Here is a 16570-nt window from a genome sequence, read left to right on the forward strand (position 1 = left end):
AAGATTTATAACGCACGTGCAGAGCTATTACTCTGCCCATTAAAGGGAATGTGCTAAGCGTTAGCAAAGAAATTACTTCTATGGATCTAAATAGCTTCACCATAGCTTCAAAAAGCTTTCTACGGGCATTATAATAATAAGTTAAATAGAGATTAACTTAAAAAAATTTTTTTTTTTTTTTTTTTTTTTTTTTTTTTTCCTCTTTTTTTTTTTGTATTTGCTGTGTTATTGAAATGTTATGTAAAAATTTTTCTAAAATCGATGAGGCAGTTCCATTAAACCTTTTGTTTATCGGCGTCCTTGTTGGAATTGCCTTTTTTGCTTAAAAGCTCCATTCTAACTTACCAAACTCGTCGGTCCACACTAGTAGCGTTCGACTGCTAGGTCCCTCGCCCTTGTTAGTGTAACCCAGCACTGTGATCCAATAGGGTGTGTACGGATTCAAGCCGCCCAGCTCTATTCCCAAGGCAAACACCGCTGTACAGTACAGGACGCTGTCATTTTTATCGGCTCGTTTGTAGCAAACTTTGTAACCAAGCACGTAGCCATGTCGGTGGGGCTTGGGAATCTGCTCCCAGAACACGATAATACCAACAGAGCTTGTGTTGTAAGCTGTCACATTGGCGGGGGGAGCCGTGGGTGCTTTAAAATAATAAAATAAAATAAGATAAATGTAATAACATATTTCATTAATTTTCTTCTATAAGAGCAGTTTTCACTTAAGTGTCGAAAGTAATTCGCGTTTGCTTTGGTTTTGCATTACTATGATTGGTTTAAAACTATCGCGCCACTTTCTCAGCCAATGAGAAGAAAAGCTCAAACCAATCCTGACTCGCTTGCGCACTTTTTTCCGCGCTTTCTGCCTGCTACATGTCTTTGCTTCGAGTTTTGATTGGCCCACTGGATTATATGTACTCTTTGTGACTGGCGAGAGTGATTACTTTGGTTTTAGTTTTGCGACACTCGATTAAAAACTGCTCTTAGCTACGCCACGCTTATTAACGAGTATCTTGCGAACTCGCTCGAAATATCGCCCGATACTTAGCCGACAAGGCCGTAGGCCTTTCATTAAGTTGGATTGTTTTTGCACTGAGTTAGTTTATTTTATGACGACAAAAAGAAATCATGAAAATCCAAGATGGCGGGATGAAGTAGGGCAAGTATCTAGCAAGTAGTTTTGGAAAATTTGAGGCATCTCTTTGTTCCTTTAACTTAGTTGGTTGTGTAGTACTCAGAAATTATCTTTTTCGTGATTTAGCTAAAAGTTATTTAGAAAGTTAATATTTTATCGTCAATGTTAATTTTGCAGCACATTCAAAGAGGATTGATTATTAAAGATAATCTTCAAAACGGTGCCAATAATCATTGCATGAAGTCTGGCTACCCAAACCCTAGTAATACATCCTACCCAGTCGTGATATCCTTAACCTTAGTAGTCTAAGCGGGTATTCTAATCATAAAACTAACTAATGAGTAAATAAAATGCAAACTATTTGAATGTAATGGAGTCTTGGAAAATCCTGAACGCAAGGGCACAGCTCAATTTCTTGTTCTCAAAGCGCTTCTGATGAGCGCAAGCCTTCTAAATTCCTGTGTATCTTTCGGGTAGCGGATTTTAAGGAATCAGTCTCGTTTATGTATAGTAATGTTAAAAGGATAGAATTTACAGAAGAACAAAGTTATGTATTGTCCTTGGAATATACGCAGCTTCTCGTTTCTGTTATTTGCACTGTAACTTGAAGGCCAAATAACTTTTAATTTGAAGTCGCCACTTTCCGGGAGGTTCTTTCAAGGAGGTCGCTACTTTAGAGATTTACCAACATCCTTGACATTTTATCGCTTTAGTTAGTCTCGTGAGGCCGTTTACTTTCGGAACTTTACCATTGCTCTTTTAATAAGGAAATGACTGAGTCAAATGAGGTATAATAAAGTGTTTTGACCCCGGTGGGATTTGAACGTACGTCCTCGGAAACAGACCATCCGTTTTAGCTTCCGTTTTCTCTGAAAGAGGCGATTCCCAGTGGTATGAAATACTGAGATTATTGAACAATATTTCTTGGATTACCTTATTTAAGGCAGTCTTTGACGAGTCTTTGGCATACAAACCCTTTAAAAAGGGTTTGTATGCCAAAGACCTTTAAAAAGGAATTATGTTACGATATTTTATGTCATCTATCCGATGCGAAAAACACTTTAGATTTAAAAAAAAAAAAAAAAATAAGCCGCGTTTTCTTTGGTAGGGAAACACTTAAAATAAAAATAATAAATCGAAAATAAACAAGGATGGTTACAACTGAGAAAATCTTCAAACGGATTAGGAACGACACCCCCCCCCCCTTCCTTCCCCCCTTCTTCCCCCCGCCACCTCCCGGAGGGCACAAACTTGGCTTTCTTTTCAAGATGCGCCGTCCCTGACAGAGCTTAATTACCTAATTAAGCTAGCGGAGCTAGCCCAAAAGGCGTGACAATTGCGTGACCTAAGCTTACCTCCCTCGGGAGTCCAGACACGTGTGTACTTTGTGAATCCGCCCCAGGTTCCATTCACCAAACCTTTCCGTACGCGAAAAAGGTACTGCGTGTAAACTCTGAGATCATGAATTGTGACAGTACCAGTAGTACCAGAAACAACCATAGATGACTCATTGTCGTTAGCCTTCCATCTTATCTCAAAAACAGTGTCGTTTGATGGAGATGTTACTTCCCAGGCCAATTTCACACTTGTGTCACCAGTTACATAACCCACAAGGTAACCAGGTGACTTGAGACCTGAAAAGAAAGGTATGAAATACAATCAACTCTCTCTAAAGTCTCTAAGCGGACAGCACTTTAAGGCGGACACCTCTCTAAGCTAAGGGGAACATGGTAGTCTGACTGGTTCTGGCCGAATTGTTTTGTCTGTAACTATCTTTAAGTAGACACCTCTTTTTAGATGTAAAGCTTGAGTTGGGTCCGAGAGTGAACGCCTTAAAGAGAGTTCACTGTAGAACCTTTGAACTCCCAAGTGCGCAAAGTTTAAAATCGAATAGAAAGTATCAAATTTCAAATTTGCAAAATACTGAAAAGCTAGAAGATCCACATGAAAGTACTGCTCGATACCTTTGATTTGAATAGTCACACGTTGGAGTTTTATCCACAGGTTGAAAAAAGTTGTACAGCATAATAAAAGACATAAAATAGAACCACATGAATGTGCTGTTCAGAAGTCTTTCTTTGAACGGCCAACACGACTTGGGTTTGAGACTTGAAAGTTGGAGCCACCTTGTACAACCTAATAACCAGCACTACGTAAAATTATTGTTCTCTAGCTTTCATTTGATTGGTAACATACTTGGGTTTCATCCAAGTATAGCCCCTATGCAATATTGGTTGTCATTCATTTCTTTTGTTTGGTCAAGTTTCTGAAAATGCTGACGGTGACACTTGAAAATAAATGGAATAAAATGCTAAACTGAGAAGTTTCAGTGTTTTTGGTTAAAAGTCTGCAGATTTGTGACTTGTTCAATTTTAAGAGATTTGTATGGAAAAAGCCACCCTGGCCTGCCTAGCCTCGTTTTCATGTTTTTGGCCATATTAATGCCCCTGTAACTTCCCGTTAGACAAATCTATAGCCTTGAAACTTCATTCATTGATTAACTTTGACTTGATCTTTAAGTTATTGCGGTTTTCAGTGAAATGCGAACTCTGAAATTCAAAATTCAACTAACGATTGCGTTTTTCGCTGCCGTCAATCATAATTATGGCGACAGCCAACAAACCATGAAAAACGAAAACAAACAAAATGGATCGAAATCTACCAATCACAACTGACAGACGTGACCTTTTGACCCGGTTGAAGTGAACCTCTGTTTCCCGAGAGGTCTGCCAAGATGATTGACGGCAGCAAAAAGCGTAAACCGTTGATTGAGGATTAAATTCAGAGTTCGCATATCACATGATTTAATTTTGTTGACAAATGATTCTTCTTGGAGCAGAAAGTTAACGGCAGCCATATTTGCATTGGGTATATTAAACATTTCAACCACCAAAATAACAATAGCCAAAATGACCATGGTTAAAATAGCCAAAATTAAGCCAAAATTTAACCTTGGTTAAAATGGTCAAAATTTGGCCATATTAACCATGGTTAAAATGGTCAAAATTTGGTCACATTAACCATGGTTAAAATGGTCAAAATTTGGCCATATTAACCATGGATAAAATGGTCAAAATTTGGCCATATTAACCATGGTTAAAATGGTCAAAATTTGGCCAAATTAACCATGGTTAAAATGGTCAAAATTTGGCCATATTAACCATGGTTAAAATGGTCAAAATTTGGCCAAATTAACCATGGTTAAAATGGTCAAAACTTTGCCAAATTAACCATGGGTAAAATGGTCAAAATTTGGCCAAATTAACCATGGGTAAAATGGTCAAAATTTGGCCACATTAACCATGGTTAAAATGGTCAAAATTTGGCCACATTAACCATGGTTAAAATGGTCAAAATTTGGCCACATTAACCATGGTTAAAATGGTCAAAATTTGGCCATATTAACCATGGTTAAAATGGTCAAAATTTGGTCACATTAACCATGGTTAAAATGGTCAAAATTTGGCCACATTAACCATGGTTAAAATGGTCAAAATTTGGCCATATTAACCATGGTTAAAATGGTCAAAATTTGGCCACATTAACCATGGTTAAAATGGTCAAAATTTGGCCATATTAACCATGGTTAAAATGGTCAAAATTTGGCCAAATTAACCATGGTTAAAATGGTCAAAACTTTGCCAAATTAACCATGGGTAAAATGGTCAAAATTTGGCCATATTAACCATGGTTAAAATGGTCAAAATTTGGCCAAATTAACCATGGTTAAAATGGTCAAAATTTGGCCAAATTAACCATGGTTAAAATGGTCAAAATTTGGCCAAATTAACCATGGTTAAAATGGTCAAAATTTGGCCACATTAACCATGGTTAAAATGGTCAAAACTTTGCCAAATTAACCATGGGTAAAATGGTCAAAATTTGGCCAAATTAACCATGGGTAAAATGGTCAAAATTTGGCCATATTAACCATGGTTAAAATGGTCAAAACTTGCCCACATTAACCATGGTTAAAATGGTCAAAACTTTGCCAAATTAACCATGGGTTAAATGGTCAAAATTTGGCCATATTAACCATGGTTAAAATGGTCAAAATTTGGCCACATTAACCATGGTTAAAATGGTCAAAATTTGGCCAAATTAACCATGGTTAAAATGGTCAAAATTTGGCCATATTAACCATGGTTAAATGAAAATGGAAATGGGTAGGACGGATCAGGGTCATTACAGAAGGATTGGGGTGTTAATACAACGAAAATGCAAGCGGAAACACAATGCGACCGCAACCTAAATGCTGAATTGAGCTGAGGGAGAAACCCCTGCTGTCGAAACATGTAAATTAAATTAACACCAGCATCCAGTTTCACTTTTTAGTTTCAGCCTTAAATTGTTTGACCTTGCGTGTTTAGAACATTATAAGCTCAACTCACTTTCGACAAATCTCGGTTGTATTGCGAGGACAATGAAGCTTAAATATCATTTCTTGACTTGCTAAACATGTAATATAGTTGCTAAGACCTTTCTCCTAGTTATCTAGACTGGCAAGTCAGCTATTGAAAGCTTATTGAATGTGCGTGCGCACGATAAAAGAGTCTGTTAATTTTCACTCGGGTATTACAGAAGCCTGCTGCGTGCTTTCCAGTTTACCGGAAGTCGATAAAGGGCTCGGGCGCGGCGGGCCGTCGGCCAAATTAACAATCATAACATGCTGTAAGAAGAGTTTTAGCTGAAGAATTTCAAGTCTAACCAAAACTGACTACCTTGCAGAGCAAAGCTGTTTCGTCTCCACAAAATCTGGTTCACTACGGATCCATAAGTCAAATATCGAGTCATAACAAGGTTCTAGCTAGATGAAACCCTGATGTGTGTCCATACAGATGAAAGCTATTGAACAGTAGTTTCACGAGGAACTGTTTATTATGCGGTAAAGAGAGATTCTAACTATTTAAAAATTTTGTGACGGAGACCCTAATGTGTGACCATTCGAATGAAAGCTATTGAGCAGTGCTTTCATGTGGTACTGTTCATTATCGGCTGTTCATGGTGGTTCTATCTTCGTCAAAACAAAACTTATATGTGACCATTAAAATGAAAGCTATTGAGTACTATCATGTGGTGCTATTTGTTTCAATACTTTGCAAAAAAAATTGAGTTTATTGTTCCGCGTTTGGAAGTGAAAAGGTTAAAGGAGAATTTCTTTTCTTTTGCTTGTTGTGGCTGAACACTGAGCTACACCCAAGCGTGAATCAATCGTGTCAAATTATATAAATCATGTCGGTACGTACTGAATGATCGCATTTGCTTTACACAGTACTTCTAGATGATCAGCACGTCACGACAAATGATTAAACTAACAGACAGCACACAACATCTGTTTGCTTTGAAAGCAAGACTGAGAACAATTGAAATAATTGAAACAGAATGGTAAACAAAGCTGAAGGGCCAAGGCTCTGCGGTGAATTTGGGTAATGGGAAGTTTTTGTTGAAACCTAAAAATAACAAGTTTAACTAAAAGCTAGTTGATTTACACATGACATCCGTCCGAAATTCCTGCGTGATCAGGCTAAGAATAGGTAGCTTATGGTCAAGAAATTTAATGCTACAGAGTATTATTCTAAAGGATCAATACACCCTAATTCTCTCCGCAAGCACTGCTTTTCGAATTAGTAAAAGTGTTTATAAAACCTGACAGGCAAGTTGCTTTGGTCATTCGCGAATCATTGCTGGTTTACGAGTTCAAAATACGCTGCCAGCCACTAAATAAGATAAGAAAACGTCGAAGAATAAACTGCTGCCATGATTTCGAGAAGGTTAGACGTTAATTAATTCTTTTGGATAGACGTTTGATACTTCTGGATTGCAAAATCATCACATCAAAACATTAAGCCGACGTTTGCCTGGTACATTCGTTTCTCAGAATTTACAGCCAGAAAATGGTATTTTCAGAGGTTAGCGAGCTTTGTTTAAAAGAGGCAATTCTTGTAAAACAACAGCCAAGAAATGATGCTTTGACTTACCCTGTGAGGCATGTACAGTCCACAGCATGCCAAGAAAAATGAAAACACGGAACACCATATCTAAATCTTGTTTTAAACGATACGCTATGTATGTCTTCCCTGCGTGGTCTGACGTACAACTGACTTGAAGGTCTTGTTAATGTCCAAAACTGAATCACATCATACTAAGGGCCACGCATAGGGTGCGATAGATTTAGCGTTTGAGGGAAGAGGAGACCATTTCTCCAGGTCGGTTGTGCAGAGGTTGACAGGGTCAACAGCAATTCACGGATTAATTTTCCCGTAGTGACTTTGAATACGCCTCGTGTCAACTAAGTCCTGTTTTCAGTTGGTAATTAGTTGGTATACGATACCACAAGAAGAATATCAATTTACAGTTAGTTAATTGCAGCGGTGTATCTAACGACTTGATTGTTTATACACGTAGAACGTTGCTCGCAGGCTAATATACGATATTGCAAATTCTTGTTTCGTTTATCAATAAGCAACTGTCTTACAACTCACTGAAGGGCTGTAACGAGTCTGTAAATATTATGTCTAGTGTTTTAGAGACACGCCACTGTTTTCATTTTTGCTTTGGTGGTTCATTGCCAAATTGCGCATATCTGTCGTAAATCTTTTCCACGTAGGGGCTTCAGTTGTTTCAGAGACTTAACAATTCAATTATCATTAACATTTTTTTTTCTTTTTTTCTGAATTTATCTACCCCGACACATTTAGGAGAGGCACATTTTTTCCTTTTTTTTCAACATTTTCTAAATAACACTTTTTTTTATAAAGTTACAGTTCATGTTTTTTATTTTGATGAATGTGCTTATGTTAAAAAAAGAAAAAAATTGTTCGTGACGACACATCATAAATTGTATCAAAAGAAAATCCATTCCTCAATAAAAAGAAATTTCGTTTTGATCACCACATGAAATTTCCTTTTCAATTCTAGCGTTTCTAATTTTGACTTCCTGCCAGTGTGTAGACCAATGTAGTCTAACTTTCGATCTGTTGGGCTGTTTATTCGACATTTCAAGGATTCCCCACACAGAGAAAGCCAAAACTGTCATTGAAGCATGTATAACTGCATGAAATGAGCAATACGAGGGTTATTTCACGATTGCATTGAGCTGTACATGCTGGTATTTACCTGCCGTGATTATAACACGATCCCTCAATAACTGATCGGGAAACACTTAAAAAACCGCAGATCACTGTATTCGCGTTTGCGTTGTTTACAGAACTTTATAATATCCTTGTTACAAACAAATTGTAACTGTAAAATGAACTTAATAAGCGCTGGCGGTAGAGTAAGATGTGTCTCAGATGGTGGGTGTCCTCACCGCTTTTAATCTTGTAAAATTAAACATTCGATTAAGCAGACATAATAAACTCACTTGTTGGGAGAAATTAATTACTGTCGGCTGGTCATTGAGGAAAAACGCCTCGTATCATTTCGGTGGGTGCCTTATCAGTAAAAAGCTGGCATAGGAATCTGACAACAGGATCACGCTGAAGCATCTAATTATCTCTCTCATCTCTTTAAATCAATTACTGTCCTCCCCGGCGGCAAATTAAGAGGAACACAAACAAGCCAAGAAGATTCTCAGCCTTATCAGTGGCAAGAACTGACACAGGAATCTCTCAAAATAACAAACATCATGATCTTGCTCGTCACAGGGAATTAATTAGCGTCCTCTAATCATTCAAGCACACAGATAAGAACCCAGGTGGGGCCATGATAGCCCCTCGCTATCGATATATCTTGACAAAACAGCACGTCGATAACGCAAATTGAATTCCGTTGACAAAAATTACCTTTTCGTCGGAAATAAAAACAAAATTTGTTTGTTTTCATTTGCATCGACGAATAGCCAAAGCTTTTCGTGTTGCTGTTTCTTGAGAGCCATTTTGGCGGCATTCTTTTCGTGAAAGTTGTTATGGTTTAAATTTCCATGTCAAGGTCGTGTGTTACGGTCTGTCACGTCACGGCTGAACAATAAACATGGAAGATTTGAGGCTGTTCGTCAGGTTTCGTAAAGTTCGCAGATTTACCGGTCGGAACAAGCTACAGAAGAGTTTATCGTGTATTTTGCCGTAATCCTAGTTATTTTAAAAGAATTACTAGTGATAATCTCTTATTTTTCACCGCGTTTTCTTTAGCTTGCCTAAGAGGTTCTCATGAGTTTTACACGGTTTGATTTCAGATAACCAACCTCTCGACACATGGAAAGCATTTCGTGTAACACAACACGTGCGCGGTATGATTACGGGCTAAAGCGAAAAAAGAAACATTTGCAGTCAATTAATTAAAAAATTAATTAATTAAATGAGTGATTAATTACATGTTACATTTTGCGTACGTGACAGTTAAACCCATCACTGAAACTGTTATTTTTTTCGGATTTTTTTTTTCATGTACCATAGGGGTACGTTTGCTTAGAAAGGTGCACTTGAAACCGTGTTTGGAACCCTAAACTCGTTCTTGGGGCTACGTCACGGGGATTTCACAGATTTTTGGTCTAAATTGTTCTGAAATTAGTGTTCGGCGACTAAACCCATGAAAAACCTTATCTTTGAACATCTAAAGGAAGATATAACCGCCTACGGCTATAAATATTGATTTTTTGAAACGTGCGGAAGCAACTTGAAAAGTTAAGCCTTTTAAATTAAAATTTTTCAAATTACAATCCATTTCCATCCGAGCCATCGGCAGCCAAAGACGCTTGTTAACAGTTTCAGTACTCTAATATAGCAGTTTTTGATAAAAATGGACTATTATTTTTAGGTTTCCTACGACACAAATATATATTTTGGCTGTTCAAAAATCTGGTAAAAACCGGGTAGCCGCCGTTAACAAACCAAACAAACGATCGAAGATGGTCCGGTGAAGATACTTTTGACTCCAATCCTGATGTTGCCAAACTCAATTATTTGCCATTTTTTGTTTTATTATTATTACTCCTGTTAGGGCTTTCCACAAGTTGTTCGGCAACTTTTTGGCAACTTTCCTACTTCGAGTAACTTTTTCCCCTTTAAACAACTTTTTTCCTTTCGAGCAACTTGTTGCATTTTAAGCAATCTTTAGACCGAAGATCTAGCTTCGAAGATTGTCAGAGTGTTGTCCGAAGGCCATACGAACGTTTCCGAAGTTTAACGTGGTTTGCCGAAGATTTTCGTAGAACATCTGAAGACTTTTCGACTTTCGACTCATTTCCCATCAAAACATTACAAAATTTGTCTGCAAACATGACGTTATGTATTTATTCACGATTTTTTTCAGTAAAAGAAATCCTTGTAATTCAACAATTTTTTGCCTTAAAATGTTATTTAGATACTCCTGTTGCAGTGAAATTGCATGAAACTGCTTAGAAATCTTACCTTCAATGGGAACTTAGCATATATTTGGAGAAATTTTCTTGATAAATAGCAGCGTTTTGATTTTTTGGGGCAACTTTCGGGCAACTTTTTTAATCAAAAGCAACTTTTTTGGATTTTTGGAGCAACTTTCGAGCACCTTTATCAGAAATTTCGAGCAACTTATTGAATAATTTTGAGCAACTTGTGGAAAGCCCTGACTCACTGTACTCACTCACTTTCACTCATCCTCTCCCCCCCCCCCCCCCCAATGAGGCATAACTCCAGTAAATGTACCATAAAAACTTGACTAGGAATAAGGTCAGTAAAAGTATGTTACGCGCACTCATGAACCTCCTTACCAAGATGGTTAGCCAAAACAATCGCAGGACAATCAACTGTTTTTAGAGTTGTGTGCCCATCGTAACTTTTTACTTTTACTTTCATCAGAAGCTGTGTTATTAAACAGTCTCCCGTTTTTATTTGTAAGTGCGCCAGCTGGCCAGTTATGATCTTAAATGAAAGAGGGGTCGAGAATATTGTGGCCGGAGCGCGCGCGAGCAAGCTCAACATATCTGATAATGCAATTTTTGTACGCTTTGGCCGAGATATGAGTCTTGTTTGGTCTCGTCATGGGTATTTTGGTTTACATGCATCTCTCCCCAAAATACATCATCTTTCCCTTTGTTCGAGCCGGGCTCAAACAAAGGGAAAGATGATGTATCAGCACATGTGCGAGTAATAACGACGATATAAGCGAAAATGTTATTATTACTCGCACATGTGCTGATACCAGGCTGATACAAATGGTCATAACTTTTGAAATACTGAAAACGTACATGTGATTTTGCATATTTTAGCAGATAAAGGACTACACTTTTCGGCTGTGTAGAGTAGAGTTATCAGCTAGGTCCCGCAATTGAAATATTCGCTTCTAAATCAAGGCCATTAACCTTCGTTCGATGCCAATTAGTAGTGATCATTATAACCTTGATTTCGCATTTCCAGATATATCGAGGGAAAAGTTTCTACTTTCTTAGAATACTAGAAATGATTATGAGCAAATTGATATAAAAATTGTTGGTGTTCGATGCGAATAAAACATTTGACACCTGCTCGAAAAATGTCTATTTTTCAAGTTTTTCAGACGTTGCGGCGGGCCCGAAGGGGCAAAATATTTAATGGCTCCTAACGTACGGTGTTTTTAAGAAGACAGCCTCTTAATATTAAAATGCATAGTTTTTAGGCCAGTACCAATTAACTCGCACCAAGCAATTATAATTCTGTACGCATGTAGCTCTAAATAAAATGAATGGATGTTTATTCTGTTTTTCATTAGCAAAGCATCTGACGAAAACACGGTTGATTGAAGCATTGTACTTTCGACCAACAGTTTAAACCCTGTTCAATTTAGCTCGACTAAAATGTTAATTGGAAATAACAATTATTTAACTTAGGGCCAAGTAAAAATACAAGTATTTCTCGTCCCAGCGCGCTCCATTTTTTGGGCCCGCCTCTATTTTTTTATTATTTGTTATTGGAAACGTCGGAACAAACAAAAACCAACAGGCATTACTTTCTCTTTGTACGTAGTGGAAAATTCTGTGAGACGTGGCTTTTGTCTACGTTTTAATACGAACTCAGCCCAAAATTTTCAAACCTTGACTAGGTCTGCACTGGATAAGTCAATTATCTTGGGGGATTTATTTTGCAAATTCACGCTTCTGGAGAATTTAACGATGGAGGAAAAAAACATCAATATATTCGACCAATACTGGTAAGGAATGCAACAAAATAATAAATTAAAATAACAAAAAAGCGCCCGGCCGCTCTCTTTTTTATAGAAATCCGGACGAGAAACACTTGTTTTTTTAGTTGGCCTAAGACGTTACCAAGAGAGGGTCTCTCTGACGTTACGTAACAGCTATCAAGAGGGGATAGCAAAATTCACGATAGTTTTGAGTAAAACATGAAGAAAACGAGACTGAGTAATGTTATCATTGGAAAAACCAAGTTTTGGTTATTACAAGATGAGACAAGATGGACATCTAGTACAATATTTCGGCTCCACTTTAGAGCTATAATAATGTAATACACTCTTTTTTTCTATAAGAATATTGTTTTTTCCGGTCCAGGCTGAACATTCTTATTTTTGCTGTGTAGTTATTCTTAGATCATAGCGTATGACATTTCCGTCTGCGCTGTACACTCTACATATGTATTACATGTACCATTCTGGCTAGTGCAGGTTTTTATCGTTTTATTAGTTAACAGTTTTGCCGTTAACAGAAAGGAAGAATTTTATACGGTTTTGTTAAAAACATATAATTGTATTGTATTTACAAATTTTCAACACACAAATATATATTCTTCAAGTTAATCTCAGCCTCGGGTTTAATTTCGCAAATTTCAGCCTCGATATTCTTATATAATAAATTCTTATAGACAACAAAAGTGTACAAAATTTTACAAGTAGGCATCTTGTTTATAACAAGATGATAAAGCAAGCAAATGATATTACGTAACTGTAAAAGAAAAGAAAATTGCGTAATCAAAGAAAAATATCTATATTTCTTTAGAGGCTTTAATACCTTCACTGATAGTACTGATCCTTTGCTTTAAATTCGTAATATACTGGAAAGAGGGGAGAGCGTGGCTGTAGTTTGATCACATAGACGATATAGTAATAGGTATAGTTCAGTGAGGGAAAATTCACGGCAACACTGTAGACATGTATGTAGTACTTATTCCGGCAAAAATTTCAGTTCCTATTCCTTTCTACACATGCAAACTATTTCTCTATTTTAAAATGAATTAATTAATACTGCTAAAGCACGTTTTTGGGGGAACTAGCTCTTTCTTTAAACGGCTTCAGCAATGAATCACCAGCTTCGTTTTTAACTTGTCTTTATTCTGGTTACAACAACGTACTCTCACAGTATTCTACAATTCTCTCTGTTCTGAGCGATAATTCTTGCACGCGCGTATTTACGGGACCAGCTTAGCTGTCAATCACTCATCCAAAATGTCAAAATTACTGATTAAATCCTATGTCATGACATGCGCAAAACACGCCACGAGAAGGTGTCAGGACGGGAAGGTCTTCTTTCCAAAACATTAAAAGGTGCGAATTTTGACTTGGTTTTCTGTAATTTTAACTAACGTGCACACCCTAATTGGTCCAATTAAAACCGCGCGAGCAAAGTAAAATTTACAAAGAATGATTTCACAGAATGACGTTAACTTAAGTTACAAGGTTGTACGAAAAATCCAAACTTAAACATGTTACTAATGTAAACAAACCAACAACAACTCTAAGGTAGATTTCGGAGAAGAAATGGCGTTCTTCAAATTAGCATAGTTACGCCCAAATACATATTTTAATACTAAGTTGTTTACGAGTTTAGGTCCAGTTTAAGGTGTTACCAGCAGTACCTGGTGTACAAATAAATTCCAAATCGTATTGTACAATTAAACAATATTCAAGATAAAAGAACAATCACTTCTGTAAATATCAATGTACAATCTTTTGAATTCAAAGATAATAAAAAGATAGGTTATTAAGTTTGTTATGGTTTGTAATGGTTTCGCTATGGTTTCGCTTCGGAAAAGACATACTTTGAAATAATAGAACAGTTCCAACAGTCGAAATATCTTAGGAAATCTTTTAACACGATACTAGAAATTATTGTATTGAATAAACAACCTGTGAAAAGTAAACTAACGTGTTATCGATAAGTTCGATAAAGAATATAATTGGTCAATTCGAAGAACAAGATAATTGCTTTTTCCAATGCGAAACCAATCAAAGAAAATTCTAAAGATACCGACAACGTAACAACACTATTTTTAAAGCTAAATTTACATAAATACTCTTTGATCACGTTCCATGTTAATTTCGCGCGTTTTGGACTTATACTACCAAAATTCCAATTTTTGTTCTTTAACAATACTCAATCGTTGTAAGGCCAAGTCAAAAAGAAAACAAATGTTTCTCGTCCGGATTTATATAAAAAAAGAGAGCAGGCGGGCGCTTTTTTTGTTATTTGTTATTTCCGCCAGCGGCAAATTTTCCAGAAACGAACCTGAAAAATAAATCCTGACCTCTCCAGTACGGACCTAGCGTGCCGAGGTTTTAAAATTTTGGCCCTACTTCGTATTAAAACGCAGACAAAAGCCATGTCTTACAGAATTTTCTTTGTACTTAATTGAGGAGTATGCGCCTGTTGGTTTTTGTTCTTTCCAACTTTCCCAATAACAGATATTAAAAAAAAAAGAGAAGCAGCCCCCCAAAAATGAAGAGGGAGGGACGAGACACATTTGTTTTTTTACTTGGCCTGATATTGCCGTTTACCATCATAAGTATCATATACCGAAACTCGACGAAACATTTTTGCATTTACCTATGTTGCTGTTAATCGAAAACAGCCAGCAGGCAGCTAAAGGCACAGACTCCGAGATAATCGTTTATAATTGTCCGCTGTAAAGCTTGTAATTATCCTTTGTAAGGCTCTGTTCCCTGTCTTAGCCAACAAACGTAAATGGATTTCCGGCTTTCCCCATCTCAGACAAAAGAGTTAAATTGTTTACCCCAACTCAAACGGAAGGTTTTTATTTGTAATTGTCTCTACACTATTACACTCTTTTCCTTTTTTAAGAATATTGTTTCTCCTGCCCAGGCTGAATATTCTCATTTTTCTGCCGATGTTAGGCTAAAATATTCTTGTAAATATTCTTAGATTACAAATTTTCAACACGCAAAATTATATTTTCAAAATCTCGGCCTCGGGTTTATTCTTAAAATATTTCTGAAATTTCGCAAATTTTGCAACCTCGATATTCTCATAAAATATATTCTTATACAAAAAAGTGTACAGGATCTGTTATTATTTTGCACATTTCAAAGAGACCTGATTAAAATAAGCAGAAGGATATAAATTTTGACAAAAGTCCATTCAAGGTCAAGTTCAAGTTTATTTTGCCACTAATGAAATTACAAGTGTACTAATGATAAAATAAAGTTGAATAGGAAGCCCATGAGAAACCACAAGTCTTTTAAATAACGGGCTCCCTCTAGCATATCATACAATCATACCATAGAGAGAAGATCACTTTATTTATTTAAGTGCATGTCAATGTATTTAGCACTGATGTGCTAATTGAGGACACTGTAAATAGATAAAGAAATATTATAAAGCGAACAGAAACTTGTTAAAACCCTAACTGGCAGGGGGCTGACCAGTTGGCTATTTAAAGAGCGTGGAGGAGTTGATTTCGGGACGACCAAACACAAATCCATCTAGTGGCAGAGAATAGGATTTGAACCCGGGACCTCTGGATTACAAGTCCAGCGCTCTAACCACTCGGCCATGTTGCCTCCTATACTTATTTGAAATCATTCTACCATTACTTATTTCAAATTATTTTACCATTACTTATTTGAAATTATTTTACCATTACTTATTTCAAATTATTTTCTCCCATTCTGTGACCCATCGTTGACTAAAGGTCAAAATTGGAACTCCATCACAGACCTAAACCCCAACCACGTGCATTGTACCCGTATAGCGTATATAAGGTAGAACCCCTCCTCTCCTCTCCCCCCATCCCAGGGGCTTGTACATTTTACATCTGTTGCAGCAGTACACAACTAAAATTATTTCAATTGTTTCATTTAAAACAAAAAGTAATAATTTAAGTAGGACAATGGCAATGTCTATATATAATAATACATTTTTATAAAATTGTAACAATACACGTAATTCAGTCCAAAGACTGCTAAGTGTTATAGTTTTTAATAAACGATTCTTCTTCTTCTATAGACCCACACTCTTGTTTTTATATGTTTAGAGCATGGCTGGTTATGTAATAATGCTCTTGCGGTTGCCTATTAGTTTCCAGAGAAAACTTGATGTCTTTACACGTGAATCATATGCATGCAAGCATAAGCTCTCACGTGCGCACGGTAGGTTGAGCAGAAAACGTCTTCCTCGCGATATGGAATACGGATAGCAAAAGCTTTAAAAATGTATGTTGCAAAACCACTCTTGGTCAAAGCTTTCATGAGTGGTTTAATGGCCATTCAAATCATCGTGTCTGTGCTGGGCAATGGATT

The 16570-nt window shown here is 36.8% G+C and overlaps 2 protein-coding genes across 2 annotated transcripts in view; one reads left to right on the forward strand and one right to left on the reverse strand.

The window, feature by feature from the left end:
* The window catches only part of LOC144638108 (receptor-type tyrosine-protein phosphatase F-like), a 30595-nt gene extending 22919 nt beyond the window's left edge, over positions 1–7676 (reverse strand). Inside the window, exons 1-3 of the mRNA XM_078497283.1 lie at positions 7111–7676; positions 2488–2766; positions 346–642 (exon numbers count right to left, since the gene is read on the reverse strand). Of these exons, the coding sequence (XP_078353409.1) occupies positions 346–642; positions 2488–2766; positions 7111–7168 (634 nt within the window). The 5' untranslated portion in view covers positions 7169–7676. The remainder of the gene's footprint in view (positions 1–345; positions 643–2487; positions 2767–7110) is intronic.
* The window catches only part of LOC144638335 (uncharacterized), a 265610-nt gene that overhangs the window by 204026 nt on the left and 45014 nt on the right, over positions 1–16570 (forward strand). The window lies entirely within an intron of this gene.

The sequence above is a fragment of the Oculina patagonica genome, chromosome 14, assembly GCF_052425735.1.
Source record: "Oculina patagonica isolate OP01 chromosome 14, crgOcupat, whole genome shotgun sequence".
Lineage (NCBI taxonomy): Eukaryota > Metazoa > Cnidaria > Anthozoa > Scleractinia > Oculinidae > Oculina > Oculina patagonica.